This window comes from Notolepis coatsorum, assembly GCF_963971535.1.
Source record: "Notolepis coatsorum genome assembly, chromosome: 5".
NCBI lineage: Eukaryota > Metazoa > Chordata > Actinopteri > Aulopiformes > Paralepididae > Notolepis > Notolepis coatsorum.
Window position 1 is genome coordinate 187,716,297 of NC_140169.1, and position 18,070 is coordinate 187,734,366.

The 18,070-nt window shown below is 46.4% G+C and overlaps 1 protein-coding gene across 1 annotated transcript in view; it reads right to left on the reverse strand.

The window, feature by feature from the left end:
* Window positions 1–2,950: 2,950 nt before the first annotated feature.
* slc9a2 (solute carrier family 9 member 2) overlaps window positions 2,951–18,070 on the reverse strand; it is a 41,108-nt gene continuing 25,988 nt past the window's right edge. Inside the window, exons 9-13 of the mRNA XM_084313874.1 lie at window positions 16,192–16,359; window positions 15,956–16,058; window positions 13,746–13,862; window positions 13,121–13,214; window positions 2,951–4,144 (exon numbers count right to left, since the gene is read on the reverse strand). Of these exons, the coding sequence (XP_084170000.1) occupies window positions 3,726–4,144; window positions 13,121–13,214; window positions 13,746–13,862; window positions 15,956–16,058; window positions 16,192–16,359 (901 nt within the window). The 3' untranslated portion in view covers window positions 2,951–3,725. The remainder of the gene's footprint in view (window positions 4,145–13,120; window positions 13,215–13,745; window positions 13,863–15,955; window positions 16,059–16,191; window positions 16,360–18,070) is intronic.

Genomic DNA, 18,070 nt, shown 5'->3' on the forward strand with positions numbered 1-18,070 from the left:
CAGGGGTGTAAAGGTACACGTGTCCGTACCGAACTGATTCAGTGTGTACCGTACCGTACCTAACGGCTGTGTACCGAACGAATACAACGGTATGTTAACCACTAACGACCGCCCACCGGGGGCTGTTTTTTTTCACAATCTAATATAATTAGGGATGCTCGATATTGTCCAACTCTTAATTTCCGATACCGATATCAACCGATACCGATATATGCAGGGTTTCCCCCCCCCAAAAAACTGAAGAATTTCAGGTAATTAACATTACATATCTCTTCGTACACAACATATCTCTAATTAACACCACATTATGCATACTTTGACAATAAATAAAATAATTAGTTCTTACTTGCTTGCCTGGGTAAATAAGTTAAATAAATGTAAAAAAAAAAAAATTAAACCAATATTTTCTGATATCACATTTTTATGCCAATATCGGTAGGCTGATAATATCGGACATCCTAAATATAATTGTAATTTTTTTATTTTACAAGTCGATTATTAATAATTTCAATATAGAATATTCGTTGACAAGTACAATTAGTTACTGCACACATCACCCCTGAGTGGAACATGGAAAACTTTCCCCCACTGTACCGAAAACCCGTACCGAACCTTGTGTACCGTTACACCCCTAATTCCGAGTAAGTGGTATTGTATACAATGACCCAAACACTAATGAAGAAACACAGATTTGATCCGTTTTTGCTGGTGTTTTTCAACAAACGCTGCAAATCAAGGAAGTACTTTGATTAAGGACCAAAAGGTAGAAAATGGACGTGTTCTTATTCCATTATTCTGCCTGTGGTTGCTGATGCTCCACATGTTCAAGGTCTTTGTTTGGCCAGAAATCAAATCAACCTCTCTTGGACATTTTGCACCTCTGAATACTAGTATATTTTGGACTTGGACAATTAATTATATACATATTCTGGCAGAAAGCATTGTTTGGAAGCTCTAACGAAACGAAACAACAGATCAAGAGAAGCAAATGGTTAAATATAATAATAAAATCCTGCTGGTTTCAAGTTCCAAGTTTTGTTTCATTTGTCATGTATAAAGTACCGGTACATGTACATTAGAGTGAAATGCTTGATGCTGTAAAAAAAGAAAAAGGTAAAAGAGGAATAAAGTCCCAAACACTATACAAACTAAAGTACAACCTAAAATGCAGACCGAGGTATAAAAATGCAACCTTAAAAAATAGAAATGCTAAATGCAAAAATGAGGTATGGATGTAGTGCAAATCTTATGTGTGGATATTCAGCTGAACCCTGGTCCATTAGGGAACCCTCATTTAGACCAGAATTGTGATTTGGCAAGGCATGTTTCTACTGGAGTGATTGAACAAACACATGCCCTCCCCCCCGGACTGCTGGCAACACAGCATTAGTGGCTTTACTCTGCAGCCGCTGGAAGAGATACACCAACCCTTTCTCTCCACCAGACCAGGCCCCAGTAGCAATTGGCCGCTACCAGCCAAGCTACCATCAGGTCTGGCCCAGGCTCCAGTAGCAGTAGGCAAACTACCATCAGCCTAGCTGCCACCAACACGCCTATCATCAGGCCAGGCCCCAGCAGTAGCAGCACAGCTATTACAATGCCACCTACTGTACCACCAGGCCAGGCCAGGCCTAGGCCCCAGCAGTAGCAGCACAGCTATTACAATGCCACCTACCACCAGGCCAGGCCTAGGCCCCAGCAGCCCTACCGACCAGTAGGAGTCGCTGTTTGCAACGACCAGATACCTGCGACCACTGACAATTGTGTTCGTAGGAACGACTGACCAAGCCGGAGGTACAGCTGGATTCGATCCCAGAGTCTCTGCGGTGGTAGGCGAGTGCTTACACCTCTACACTACCCAACCTAAGACACTGGTATATGTTTTGAGGGCACGCAGGTTAAAGGCACCATTGTGTCAGGGTTATTTGACATTTGGGAATGTTGGAATTAAAACTGAGTTAATACTAATTAGGACGTTGTCAGGATGTTTCCCATGATCTACTTTAAAGCCCATAATCACCCCAAACAAGCCTTCAAAACATTTAACTAGATTTTGCCCCCTTGAGTGGTACCGAAATCCATTCTGGCCCCTGGACTCTTAAAGAGCACCTACGGGAGGCTGCAATTCAAAACTGGCCACCGTAAATGTCCAACCCCCCCACCCCCTCCTAATACAGTCTCCCCCCCACCGTATGTATATATTCTCTCCCCACCGTATGTATATATTTTTTCCCCACCCCCTCCTAATGTACAGTCTCATCCCCATATGTATATTCTCCGTTAGGATCTATGGGTAACAGTACTGTATATTTGCATATCGTATATATCACAAATGTAACAGTACTATATACCTGTATGTCATGTATGTCCCTATGCCATAAATGTCATGATGTCATGTATGTTGTGTATGTCATAAATGTCACTATGAATTGAAAATGGGGGACCCTGATGTAAACAAGACAAACGTCTTTCTCTGGTAAACAATTGTGTGTATTGAGCCGTACTGTATTGTACCCATTCTGCAATCTGTTAAATAAAGTTTTTCATTCATTCATTCAGACTATAATGGTAGGAGTAACATTCCATGTGAGCCTTCTGATGAAGCTCGACACAGATGTGGGACCTGCTGTTGAGCTCCTGCTACCCGGACAGTGTCGGCCATCTGGAGACAGCCGAGACGCAGCACCCTGGCAGTCTCCCTGTGGTGTTCATCTGTCCTAACGTTGTCTAATCCCCATTTATTCCTTGTTTTCCCCCAAAAAAGAGGCGTGGCGATCAAAATTCAGTGCAGATGACGTATTGGTCTGATGTATGCCAAAGAAAACCCAGCGCTCTAGGTTTTGGTTGAAAGAAAATCACTTTCTCTGCACATACAGGACAACGAGGTTGTCAACAGACGCATTATAACCATCATAATAGGTTATATGAAATGTTGACACAGCTTGAGCAGTATAGAAATTTTATTACGGAGTGATAAAATATCAAAGTAGGCCTCTTTTTCATAAAGGCCAGTAGTGTAACAGACTTACTGTAGCATGCCTCCAGGACTTGTGTTTGTCTGCAGGAGCAATTCTGGCTTTTCAACACATTAATATTTACAGTACCTATATCTTCAATCATAATGGTCATAACGTGCAATAAAAATACAAAAAATACAATATATACATCACATACACTGATAAACAGAAACAAGAACAGAGTTCACTCTTAAAATTGATTCATTTACTTTCATTCAATTACCAGTACATAAAAAAATTATTAAATTACGTTAACTTAGAATTTTTGGACAAAAGTAAGAACATTTTAAATGTTTTCCCAGAGGGAAGCAACAGTTGCGATTGGAGGATAAAGAAAGACAGGGGGGGGGGGGGTTGACAGAATCTATAGTCTTCCCCTTCATAGTGCATTGTGCTTTTGAAGTATCCGACAGCCGTCAGTTCTGCAGTACTGCCAGCACTGACACATGGGTGCTGATGACAAACGACGATACCCAGACGTGACGCTGTGGCCAAACCTTTCCTTTTGAAAACAAACTTGAAAGCCATGGCTGGATGTTTAGCTCTCAGGAGGAAATCAACAGACAGCCGGCGATTAGTTAGTCCCAAGTTGCCTGGGGGTCTGAACACATGCCGGGGGGAGATCCCAGCTCTGCTTCGGAACTTGGAAGCACAGTCCATATAGCAGTCCGGCTGCTACTGAAGATCCAGAGTTCTCTGGGCTTTTCATCACAGCTTCTTATCGTTCCACTGAGGCCTGAGCAGAGGGTTTCGCGTTCCACGGTGGTCCAGCTCACTAGGCTCTGGAGCCCAGGTCGGAGGCGAGGGAGACGCCCGCTGCTGCTGCTGCCTCTCCTCGTCCTCCTCCTCCTCCTCCTCCTCCTTCGTCTCGTGATGGCCGTTTCTATGGTCACCCGCGGAGCCGGCACCAAACTGGACTCGTCGAGGAAGGGGGAGACGGGAATCGCTGGAGGAGGAGTTTATTCTGCCCGTGCCACGCCCCCTTCTCCCCCTGCTGCTCTCGTTCTCGTTCACCACGTTCACGGAAGGCACCTCCGTCAGGGTGTCCAGCCGGTGTAGAGGAAGCATGGCCCTGACGGAGGACCGGGACCGAGCAGAGGAGCAGCTCACCTCGGACATGGTCTCGTCTGGAACACAGGAGGAAGGAACCACAAGGTGTTAGAACAGCGGTTCTCAAACTACGGGTCGCGACCCAAAGTGGGGTCGTGGTGGGTAGGTGACAGGTGGTCGAGGTTATCTTCTGGCAACATATTTTGGCTAAAAGTGTAATTGATAACAGCGCTGTAATAACATTTTCTAATAAATATGCATGATCAAGTTCAACAACGTGTGCTTTTATTTTGATATTCCTTAATTCCACGTTGAAATTACGCAATACATTAAGTGTGGGGTCGCCAAAAGAAAAATTCCTAAATAAAATGGGGTTGTGGTATAAAAGAGTTCGAGAACCTGTTCAAAGTTAATCATGGATGACGTTATGTCGTTTCACACAAGGGTGGCCCATCCCTCATTAGATATTCAATTATACGACAAATACATTAACTGTAGGCTACGTTATAAAACAAATCATAAGCATGGGGTAAGTCGACAAATCAGTTCTTAGGGTCCTAGTAGACTTTAGTTCAGTTATGGAAAATAATGGGCATCAAAGCACCTGGCACCTGGCATCAAAGATTATGAACAAATGTGTCTTGGTTATTCATTAAGTGCTAGATTTAAAAAGGCAACTATGCCCATTTTCAGAATTAATATGGTCTAAGACAGTCATGAATAATATTGATCAGGAATAAAGTCTTGAGCCGATCTATAGACAGTGAATTGGGAAATATGTTAATAGATTACACTGAGAGCTTCTAGGGGAATGTTACAGGTACATTTTCTGTTTCAGAACAGAGAACACTGCTATAGAATGAAGCTCATTTGGATATAAAAAAAAGAAAACAACCTTAAAACAGTATACCGTTACATCCATAACGTAAGGTTATGTATATAACCAAGTTCTGTGAATTATGGTGACGCTCAGCATCATTCTGCACTGTACTTCACTTCGTGCACGAGCACTGAATAAAAAATTCCACCATGTACCTTTACATCCCAACATTCGTCTGGCCATACCCCCATCCGCTTACCTCAAGTTTCTTTAATAGTTGTCATACAGAAGTACAGAATACTTTTATACAAAATGCTTCTTACTGTTACGCTCCAGAGACTGTGCTAGACAAGATAAGTATGAAATAAAATAGTATAGCATGTAAAATAGAAGTAAAAATAGAGGTAACAGTGTTCAGTATAGACATATGTACAATGTTCGATGCAGAATAGAAGTAACTGAGTTACCATACAATATACAATATACTATGCAATGTACTAATATACAATACTATATAGTGCAGAGCAGAAATGGGATGAGGTACAATTTAGGTACAATTTACAGTAAGGTGTACGAGTTGTAGTGCAAATCCTTTACCAATAAACATAAAGTGTAAAGTGTGTTTAGGTGATCTAAAGTGTGGAGAGTGGGTACTGCAGTGTGTTGTTTATTTAAGTGAGTGTGTGCGTGTGGGTGTGTGTGCTGTGTGCATTTGATGGTTGTTGCATAGTGTTTATTGTTCGTTGAGCAGCCTGATGGCCTGGGGATAGAAGCTTCTTCTGAGTCTTTCTGTGCTCGCCTTAAGACTCCGGTATCGCTTGCCTGACCGCAGCAGTTCAAAGAGGCAGTTGTTCGGGTGGCTGGAGTCCTTGATGATTATCTTAGCCTTCCCCCTGCACCGCTTGTTGTAAATGTTCTGGAGGGTGGGAAGCCCCCCTCCAATTGTGCATTCGGCTGAACGTGTCACTCTTTGTAGTCTGCTACGGTCTTGTGCAGTGCTATTCCCAAACCAGGAGGTGATGTTGCCAGTCAGGATGCTCTCTAATGTACATGAGTAGAAGTTCTTAAGGATCTTCTGACTGACTTGGAACTTCCTTAGGCGCCTGAGGAAGTAGAGGCGTTGTCGTGCCTTCTTCACAACACTGTCAATGTGTGTTGTCCATGTCAAGTCCTCGGATATGTGGGCTCCGAGGTACTTGAAACTGTTCACTCTCTCAACCGGTGCCCCGTCGATGGTGAGGGGGCTGTAGTCCTTGACCCCCGACCTCCTGAAGTCCACAATCATCTCTTTTGTTTTGCTGACGTTCAGGGAGAGGCAGTTCTCCTGACACCACTGTGACAGATTCTCTACCTCTTCCAGGTAGGCCCTCTCGTCGTTGGCAGAGATCAGGCCCACCACTACTGTGTCATCAGTCACCTACTCGCCTCCTTCCCAAACTTTCACCACAAGGCGAGATCAAGGGCCGCAGCGGCGTCCTGATGCTGAGCGTCACCATAATTCACAGAACTTGGTTATATACATAACCTTATGTTCTGTTTCATTATGGCTTACGCTCAGCATCATTCTGCACAAGAGGAGCTGAGCGGGATCCATAGCTCAACAAATGTACCCCGCTGAGGCCCCCCACAACCATCAGACCGGGGAGGACCGAGCCCCCCGACCCTCCCTAATGGAGGATACCCTCCCTTTTTTTTGATCCACTTTTTTCTACCATTTTCTATATTTTCTCCCATCCCAATTTCGTATCATCCAATTCAACCCTCCCCTGTCACGAACGCTGTTTCTTGCCTCCCACAAGCCGGTTGCAATGTGGACTAAAGGCCTCTACATGCTACAGCAACTTCAAAGCAACTTCAACACAACATCAGCGCGATTTCAACGCGCTTGTTTTAGAGGGTCTTGTAGACTGTGTTGCGAGGACGTTGCGTACCTTTCACCCAAATCTAATCTAAACAACCGTTGCGTTGATATTGCGTAGCAGTGATTGGTTGGTAGTGAATGGGGGCGGGGCTGTCATACAATAATATTGGTCCCGCAGCGAGGAATACCATCCGCCATTGTTGTAGCCAGCCAGCTAGCGTTGAACTTGATGCTATTCAATGCTCCATCATACCCAACTAACGTTAATGCCATTCAGAATTGATTAACATAGCTACAACAACACACAGTAACGTTAATATAATTACATGCATCATTGTTTACAATGAACGGACGGTGGGGCAGTTCGAAAGGACTGGACACGGACAAGTTGTTAAACAGCAATCAATTAATTTAATATAACAGGTAGTTCGAGCTGCATTTTCGTGCCTACAACCACAGCCACAGGGATATATCCAGCTTTGACGAGCTCTCTCTCCTCCTGCCGATTAAATTCAGCAGCTCTTCCTCGACCTCGAGTGCCTGTAGCTGCCAGCTAACGTTAAAACTAACCTAAAGTTACACAAGCAGAATACATCACAAATACTTCCGGTCGGGGGATTTCAAAATAAAAGAGCGACGTCTAAAAGCACCGGAAATACGTTTATTTTGTACATTATCTAACGTTAACACGAACCTAAACTAACTTTAGTTAAACTAACTTTGCGCGTCGATGTTGCAGAAGCATAAATGCAGAGTGTCTACAACACCGTTGCTTTGTCGATGTTGTGGTGCAGTTGCTTTGAAGTTGCTGTAGCATGTAGAGGCCTTAAGTCATACATAGCACAAGTCCCCTCCGGTACTTGAGGTAACAGCAGTCGCATCTTTTCAACTGCGCAGCTCAATCTCTCAGTGGCGAGGAGTAACGCGTGGAAGGCTCACGCTGCCCCCGACACTTCCTGATTCTACTGCGCAGGCACACCAACCGACCTGTAGGAGTCGCTGTCCACAACACCCGATCCCCACCCATCAGTTTCCCACCCCCTAATACGGCCAATGTGTATTAGTATGGACGGCCAGCTAAACTGAAAGCAATGTGGAGCGCTGGGCTCGAACAGGCAAGCCCAGCGTCTCCGTCATTCGTGGCGAGCGCCTTGCCCACTACGCCACGTAGCCGCCTTGGAGGATACCCTCCCTATTGGAGGCTTACGGGAGGGAGACGGATCCGACCGTGCGAAGAGGAACTCAAGCAACTCAACGGACAGGGTGAGCAGACCGTGGCTTGACCCCACGACTACGCACACGCACAACCCGCATGCCACCAGGGAACGAACGGAAGGAACAACCCTCGTTACTGCCCCCAAAATCACGGGGTCAAGAGCAAACCCAACCCCGTGGCAAGGCTGTAGCAGCGGAGCGCGAAGGAAGACCCAGACCCACTGAAGGGACTGGATCCCCTGGAAAAAGGGGGGCCCGGAGAGGTCAATGACGCCAGGCATCAAGACCCCACCAGGCGGTCACTTAGTGACACCGTCCCCCACATCGCCAGCGTATTCGGATAGGGCCCCTCCAAGAGCGGGCCCTTTCCCCCCAATAGTACACCGCCTGGCACACTGACCCTGCAGAACAGGCAGTCAGCATGGCCGTAAGCACTCAAAAAGTTCAACCAACGGAAGCAGGCAGCACACCGGGGAAACCAGGCAGCAGGCTGTAACCTGAGCCTGGAGCACTGCGGACGAGACAGGCGCCAAAGGAGTCAACTGAAAACAGCCCCCCCGGCGGAAGGGGCGCATGCTGGCGTTGTTGAGCACCATGACAAAGCCTCCATTAAAAAAAAAACACCCAGAGGGGTCGAGGCAGAGAAGGCTGACACGATTGGCAGACATCATGAACGTGCAGGGGCACACTCAACCAGGTAACCCGGGAGTTGACTCTGCTCCAACACACCAGGGAATCAACCACCCTCTCGGTACACAGACGGTGGTTGTTCCTATAACCCCTCAAGAAAAAACTCCAAAATACACCTGCGGATATACACCAGCTATACCGCAGTACAAGTATTTCAGTTTCCAAAAAATGGTTATCCCAGGCCTACGGTATCAACGAAACATTACTTCGGACCGGGCCCGGCAGCACACAGGATTACCAGAGGGGGTCCAAAAGACCACCCCAACAGCCCCCTCTTCGCCATGCATGAGAGAGGAGCGAAAGAAGGAGAACCAGCCCCTTACAATAGTGCCAGGTACAAAAGAGTACTCAACAAAGGGTCTCCATAACGCCTAACCCTGTGACACCCGGGCCGACCCGGCATTTTTCCCCCGAAAAAAGCCCAAGTCCCTCAGGGTACCAGAACAGCAGATCTGCATCCCCGGCGGACAAACGGGTTAACTGACCTGGACCAGCGCGACCAGAACCAGTCCCGTGCCCTAACCACGCCGACATGCCTACTCCAGGAGAAGGGGCAGATATGCGTGTTGATCTAAAACATGAAAAGAGGGCGCCACCCAGACGGGCCGGTTTGAACCGCGCTCGGTGGCCCACCCCAAGGGCGTGAGACCCCTCTACCTATGTTCTAATCTATTCCGTTAACATCCCCCAGATATGAATGAGAATCCGTCGAGACCCAGTAACAGGGTCTCGGAAGAGGAAAAAGAACCCATCCCAGTTGCTTTATAAAAACGCTGTTTTAATAACAAGTAACCAAGGCGTACTAGCCACCCGCATGATTCTTATCAGAAACACCCCGAGCCAGCACTATGTATGTGTCGGGACACAAAAACATATCAATGGACAGTCTAACCAGACCCCACATCGATCCCTCAAGGCGCATGGGAGAACGACAAGAAGGGTGTGGTGCTTCACATTCTCCACACTTTTTTATTAAAAAAGAAAAAAACACAGACTGACATGAATCTCACTTGACGCAGCAGAGGATAAAAACCGTTTACATTTTTATATCCCGTCATCCCTACCAGAGGATAGACGGAACTCCCCAGAGAGACTTCCCACGTGAGCCATAGATTGAAAAGCCACGGTAACATTGAGTCATGTGACCAACCGACTCAAGTTACTCGTATATCGAGCGTAGTGGAACCTTAATTCCTACGCTCCATCCCGACACTTGACAATAACAGACCCTACATACGGGTCTAACTCACGGAAGCCATCGTCCAATAGCAACGTGCGTAGTGACGTGTGCTATGACGGGGGGAAACCCAAGACTCAACGCCTGTGATGGGTGCAGAGTCTGGGAAACCCTTCCCCCCCCCCCCTCCCTGCCAAGCCGCCTAACAGCTTGGCCCTGACTGAACTAACAAGAGAGGCTAATAAACCCCCTGACCAATCAGAAGAGGGAAGGAGGGGTTTATCCGGTACCCCCTCACAAGCCCAACCCTTGCATACAATAACAATGATAGCCATATGATACCTTTAGTAGCAATTCTAATGAATAGCGCAAGCTAATACAATGCACGCTAACCACAGACAATCTGTGAACAGGGTTTATAGTAAGACCAAGTCGCGTGTGTGTGTGAATCCATGTTGTAACACAGAAAACATTGATAGAGAGAGAGAACGGCTGAGCCGTGGTACGTTTTCATACGAGCATTACTGCAAACCCAACACAATAGTGTTGTAGCTCAATATCACTGTGTAAGCAACAGAGCACACAACTAGCCTCTACCTTTATGTGGAGATTCAGGTCGAGGCAGAAAAAACCCTTTTTCAACCGAGTGTAGGCTGCAGGCCTTGCTTAAGCTCTAACATGAATGTAACCCTCCTATCAACCCATACTAGCGAAGATTCACACGTTGCAACCCCATCATATGTTTGGTGAATAAACACAGTTTGTTAACAAAAAATACAGTCCCCCTTTAGAGGGGACTCTTTATTTTTGAACAAAATCATAGCGGGGCCGGGAAGGGAACAGGGGGAGACCACAGGGGGAAAAAGTCACTGGGTCTTAGCGACACCTGCCACGAGCCGCTCGGGATTTGCCACCTCGGGGAGCCCCGGAGGGACGGTAAACGATCGGCGGCTGGTCTCGACGATCCCTACCGTCGCCTCCGGGCGTAGATGGGCCGGCTGCAGTAGCGGAGGCGCCCTCTCTCCTCCTGGCCTTCTTCACTGAAGGTCCAGCAGTGGCGGTGGTGGCAGCGGCGGCCACGGCGGAGGATCCTCGACGACGTGGCAGCCGTCTGACTCCACCGGCGACATCGGGAGGGGGGAAATGAGGCTGGAGCACGGAGCGCTCCTCCTGCATCTCTCTGCAGGTTGAGGTCATCAGCTGCAGTGCCGTCCCGAATAGTCCAGCATCGGAGAGGGGTGCCGTCAGAAGTGGAGTCCTCTTCTTCTCCGGCACACGCGCCTGCTCCAGCCAAAGGTGGCGCTGGGTCAGAGTGGCCAGGGCGCGCACTTTCCCAGCGACTATAGCCTGCGGCTGAGTCAGATGCAGGATGGCTCCTGCCGACTGGGCGAGCTGATCATGTTGTACATCAGTCAGCTCCGTGCCGCCCGTCAATATCCCGGACATGAATCTCGCCAGCTGCGCGATGTTAGACGCGGCAGCTAGAGATTGTGTTCCGGTGATAAATGACTGGTCGCTCCAATATGCCAACCGCCTCGCCGATTTCCCTTGGGGAACCGGCTTCCGTAACGGCTCCCACACCACCTCCGGACAAAGGAGCGCCGCCATCTGCCTATCAAGCCGTGGCACGCCCTCCTTCATACCGTTGACCAAACCCGCCACCCGCGTGACTTGCACGTAGGCAGGAGTAAGGCCTATGATGTGGGAGACCACCTGACCCTGACGGACATAGGCCGCCATTGAGGGGAAAAATGGGTAGACAATGTCCACCCCTCTCACCGGGCGACGTTGCCATAGATGACCTATGAGATCATCAGGGACAGGAACAGGCAGTGGCTGCGGCAGCGGCACGCCGTTTGCGACTGCCGCCGCCGCCATGAGCTCGGGAAACTAAGCACGCAATTCCCCCTGCATACTTTCCTCCTCCGAGCCCGCGTCCCTCACATACAGCAGACTACTGGTCAAGGAGCCACATTCTGATGTGGCCGATAGCAGGGCATCCCGCCGACGAGTCGGAGGTTCTAACCCAACATCTTCGGACGGGGAACCCCAAGGAGACATCTCACCCCCCTCCAGTGTTACCTGGACAGGCAGGGAAGATGTCTCCACCGGGCCTTCAAACAAGAACCCGTCCGCCTCTATCATGTAGTCCTCTGTCTCCATCGGGCATGTAGAGACCGACGCATCCTCATCTGGCTCCAGCAACTCACCAAAACCAGGCCGTTCGCGTCTGCAAGCCACCATCTTGCGACGGGAGCGAGCATTTGCAGTTTGCATCTCAAATCCCCGCAACCAAGGGAACCGGCCACCCAACAGCGGACGATTCCCCGGAAGCAGAGGAACCAGAGCCGGAACCAGGCCATCGCACAGGAGACGGCACTGGTGCACCAGCTCCTTGGAGAGGCAAACTACCCATCGGACGCCTACCGGGCGTGGCTGCCGACCACGAGAGAGACCTCAGCCCCGCTCCAAGACGCACGACGGAGGCGGCAATGGAGAACCGCTGGTGAAGAGTGGCGTTGCGAGCGCGACCCTCCGAAGTAGACATTATGACTTAGCTTTTTTCTTTCGAATATATGAGAGAAGAAAAAAACAAGCAACAATGTAAACACGTCTCAACTTTCTTCAGCTAACAACCTCGTCAAGTGTGGGATCTACCGAAGGCACTTCCTTGTGGTGAAAGTGAAGAAGGAGGAGAGTAGGTGACCACACACCTGCTTATGAAGGTAAGAGAATGGGGGTGTGGCCAGACGAATGTTGGGATGTAAAGGTACATGGTGGAATTTTTTATTCAGTGCTCGTGCACGAAGTGAAGTACAGTGCAGAATGATGCTGAGCGTAAGCCATAATGAAACAGAACTGGCATATTGGTAATGTGGCTGTCAAGTCCATCTATATAACGATGACACTATTGTGTATTTTATTGCCGATTCTGTGCAACTAGCCATTGAGAACTTGCAATTTATAAAACAAAATCCATGCCGATTATAATCCACTGCAAATGGATCTAACACAGAGAGTTACTGAATATAAATATCTTGGCATCTGGCTTGATGAGAAATACCACATAGATGATCTTGTTAGCAAACTGCAACACAAAATTGGCTTCTTTTACAGAAACAGCATTCCTATGTTTAGTAGAAAAAAGATTGTGGAAGTAGTTTTCCTATCAGTGTTACATTTTATTATTGCCTAATGTAATCTCTGCATCATTAAAAACGAGGGGCCGTCCTCAAGGTATTCCTGAGAATTAAATAAACGTTGAATGAATTAATGAACGGAAAGCTTACCTGCACCATTCAGTCTCTTGGGAGGGAACTGTGACTCCAGATTCTTCCCAGCAGGCAAGGAGAAGTATTTATGGGACTTGGCTGCCGCCTGAGTCTATAGGATCGAGACAAACGATTGGGGAAAAGAAAGTGAATTAGGATTGGAATGAAAACCCCTTGAAATTTCTGAAATATTTATTTTTATTTATAATCTAAATCTAAATGATTCACACTGAACGTGAACGTCAAACCTCACAACTGAATTCCAATTTGTATGTTTCAAGATCCAGATCTCTTTCCTGGTGTCCTATAGCTAAACACTCATCCAGCCTAAATCTGACTATTTTGCATTGATACTTTGATTCAATTAATAAACCGTGTTAATAGAATAGCAATGAAGACAATACATGGAACATTACTCTAAAATAAACACTTCTTGTTGTGTAGTACTAGGTATGTTGACAATGTGTGCGACATTAGATAAGAAAATCACCAGTGTCCACAGTAGTAAAATATAAACATCCATACCAGAAGCAGTTTCCCCCTCCAGTGTGTACAAAGTGTGTTTGTTAACCAGGTCTCTTTTGACTGAGTTAAGTTATTCAGCTTCGGCTATTTTCCACCACATCCCAGAGTTCTCTCATACCGATGTCTGGAAGCTGCCGGGCCGCATGCTGCGCCGTATGCTGCTGTGGCGTCTGATCAGGATCTCTTTGGTCTGGGTGTCGTTGGGCAGGGAGTGCTTGCCAGTGTACGCCACTGTCTGAACAAGAGGGAAATCAAAAGAGAGATGCATGATGAGATGCGTTATGGGGCGATAGTGGCTCAGGAGGTAGAGCGGTTGTCTGGTCATCGAAAGGTTCCCGGTTCGATTCCGGCTCCTCCCAGCAGTGTGTTGAAATATCCTTGAGCAAGACACTTAACCCCTAACTGCTCCCGATGAGCAGGTTGGCACCTTGCATGCCTCTGCCGTCGGTGTGTGAATGTGTGAATGAATGGCTGATTGTGAGACATAAGTTGTAAAGCGCTTTGGATAAGAGCGCTATATAAATGCAGTCCATTTACATGATGGACCGTAATACGTAAACAATTACTACAGCATGGTGGAGCTAGAAGCATGGTGGTGTTGGTGATGGTGCAAACATTCCACCATCGTTTCAGACCACCAGGTGGCAGCATTTCCTCTAACCGTCCAAACGGACTCGCCTCACACCATGGGGTTAACACCCAACAGGGGACACTCTGCTCCTCAGACGACAAAACACAGAGACAGATCCTGAAATTAACAGATGCTTTAACGACGACAGAGCACTCTAAACAGCCTTTATGGACTTTGTTAATGTTCTTTTACAACATGCACTACTAGCCCGGGTTGCCCGACCACCACTGACTCCACCCGTCTGCTCAGAGAATCCCAGGTTCAAGCCGCGTCTGTGGGCTTTACAAGCTGCCACGCCAGCCTCTCCGCCGCAGCGTTAGTCATGTCATGGAGCAGCACTGCTGATATTTTAACAATGTTATCAGAAGCTCTGCCCTGCAGCTATTAATTAGCCCCAAAAACAAACACAACTGCCCTTTACAAACGCTACTACCAACACTAAATCCTTTGTACTAACAAAACGAGAAATAACTCTTCACCTCTCCGTCTCCTGTTATGTTGTCGGCCGTCTCACGTGAGGCTGACAACACCGTTAGAAAGAGGGATTTTACCCAACCAAGTCAAGCGTTTCCTAGCCATGGATTGTTACGTTTTGTTTTCAGATCTAGTGATAACACACAAACACACACACACACACAGTGTGTGACTGAAACAAGCACTACGTCAGACAAACCGCTTCGAGGGCAACAGCAACCAGCTCCACTGATCAGATGTTGTTGGACTAGACTAGCTTGTTAATCAGATGACAAATCCAAAACTCTCATCACGTGCATGAAATGTTAAAACCAGTAAAACGAGAAAGAGAGAGAGAGAGAGAAAGACTCAAGGGTGTGTTTGTGTGCGTGCATATGAGAGAAAGAGAGGGGGACTGTAAGTAAGTTTGTGAATAGTAGGGTGGTAGAAGAGATAAACAGGTAGGACCAGACAATCTCACCATGAAAGAAACAAAAAAAACTCCTATTTGTCTACTTCAAAGCATCAGCAGGTGGCTTTCCGAGGGTGATGTCACTCATGTAAATCTACCACCAGCCACATTATGTACTATGCAAAACAGCAGGGGAGTTTCAGTAAATAGAACGCATGCTATAGTATGCATGAGGAAGGTTTCACAGAAACTACTGTCTGCAATATATATATATATAGAATATAATCCTTCAGACAAAGAACCATAACTCCTGTTTAAAATTTTCAGATGACCAATGTTTTCAAATCAGATTAACTAAAGATGGTAAGCGGTGGTGTTGTGTACGTTCACAATTAAAGCTACAACATTTGTGTTCACAGATTTAATTTAGTTTGAATTTTGCTCCAAAATGTAGTTTGTTTTAGATCGTTTTTAACTGTAGCCTAGGGATAGGCCCGTTTCTAATATAATGTACATCTTAATGTGAAAGGGACCCGCTGAAACCTAATGATGAGCTGGTGGATCATCCGACATCAACATCATTGTCTTTTGAAGGCCGTAGCGAGCTCAGTTTTTAGGCTAGCGCGACAGTCAATCTTGAGATTGTGACAAATCCATTGATACCAAATATCATACTAGATTAGTATATCGATAAATCTAACTCTCTTTACTGTGACACCTTCAATCTCTAGAGTGCGAATATAAGATGACCCCAATTTTTTTCAGTTGTAATTTAGTCTTATATTCAGGACAATACGGTAATCCTAAAATCCTCTGGCTCAGTGTGTCTCACCCGTTGTCTGATCGTGTACATGTTCTTGCTCAGGATGTCGTGCATGCCCCTCAGGTCAGTAGCCTTGAACTTCTTCTTGGGTTTGGCAGGACTCTTATCCTCGCTGAAAGGCAACATAACAGAGATGAACGCTGTGCTGCTTAGTTACTCCGCCCCTTATGACCTGAACAGGTAATGAGGTGGAGAAGAGGATAGTGTGGACGAGGAGAGCGAGAGAGAGAAAGAAAGAGACATACTGCAGGGAGGCGATGGACACAGCAGCACTGAGGTCTGGAGACACAGAGTCCAGGATCTCCATTGCGTTCTGCAGCTCCAGCTTCTTGTACAGCGCCACGATACTGGACTCTGCCCGGTTGTCCCTGATCAGGATCTTACGCAGGATCAGGTTATTGAACTTGAGAAACCTGGCGTAGCACAGAGAGGGGAGATTACATTGATCAATTTCACTGCATGGATGATACAGAGAGAGAAAAGCATGGAGAGAGCAGAGCATGGAGAGAGAGGCCTCCGACTACCATCACTCTCCGAGGGGAGGAGGTGGAGGTGTTCCTGGGAGTTCACATGAACAATAAATTGGACTGGTTTATTGTTAAAGCCCTCTACAGGATGGGTCAGAGCAGGCTATTCTTCCTGAGGAGGTCCTTCAACCAGTGTCCCCTTTTTCAGTATGGTACAGTATCAAACACTATCAAACTGAACAAGCTGGTGAGGAAGGCTAGCTCCGTAGTAGGGGTGTAACGATGCATCGATTAATCTAAATGCATTGATTCTAATGTGACGATTCAACTGCATCCATTTGAAAATGTTAGAATTGATTATTTTAATGGTTTTTTTTGTGTATTGTTTTTTTGTTTTGTTCATGCTGAGTGAATCAGTTCCCCAAGCCACATTTGTGTATTCAAATTTTTTTGGGGAATTAACTGATGAAATGAATTGAAAATTAATCAAATCGAATCGTGGTCAAATGAAGAGATTTCATGATGCATTGAATCGTTGCCTGAATAATCATAATCGAAATTAATCGTTGCGAGGTCGCATCGTTACACCCCTACTCCGTAGTGAGCCATATCATGCCGATTTAGCTACAGCTCTGGGGTGGGTACAGAACACCCTAGCCGGCATAGCCGCTGAAACCCGATACTGCCGACCTCCACTACGCACATCAGCTGACGTCAGCCCATGTTGTGGTATTTCACTGCACTACCAGCAGTGAAATGCGGCATAAATATGGTTCTGCGGACATTGATGAAGTCAATCAGGGGACGGCTGTTCTTCCTGAGACAACTCTGGTCCTTCAACGTAGGGCTGGGCGATATAACGATAACGATAAATATCGCGATATATTTTAATAATCGATATCGAATATCGAATATCGAAAAAAAAAATCGTTTTTTTTTTTTTTTTTTTTTTTTTTTATAATATATATATATATTTTTTTTTTTTTTGACCTGCAACAGGGCAGTGGACAGACTTGTCTTTCTTGCCTGCAACTTAAAGTAATGGCTTTGCTTGTCCAAATGACAATACTGACCAAATTGAGATTTATTTTTCTCTTGTCCATTTATTTTGTTTGCTTTCTAATTTAAAATACATTTTGAAACCGTCTGTACACAGTAGGCTATGTGTGCTAGCAGAACTAGACTCCAGTCACGAGTCACAGTGCACATGTGCGGTGGTTTGTCCACCAAAAAAGCGCCAAAAGATCGAAAATAAACTAACAGAGCCAGAACTGTTCAACTCCTCTGGAGCCACAGCCAGCAGAGAAGCCGGTTTACTTTAGCTTTTAAACCAGCTGCAGCCTGAGAACTGGAGTGTGAGGGGATGTAACACTAAAGATGGCGGCAACGACAAAGAATTGCTGCAAAATAAACATACATCTGTTGTTAAAAAAAAATAAAAAATAATAATAATTTAATACTTATAACAATTCGATAATTATCGATATCGAGTAATAAAATAAAATTATCATATCGTTATCGCGATATGATTTTTTTCCATATCGCCCAGCCCTACTTCAACGTGTGCAATAGGCTGCTGCTGCAGTCATTTTACCAGTCTGTAGTAGTCAGTGTTCTCTTTCTCGTCATTGTATGCTGTGGAGGGTAACATCAACTC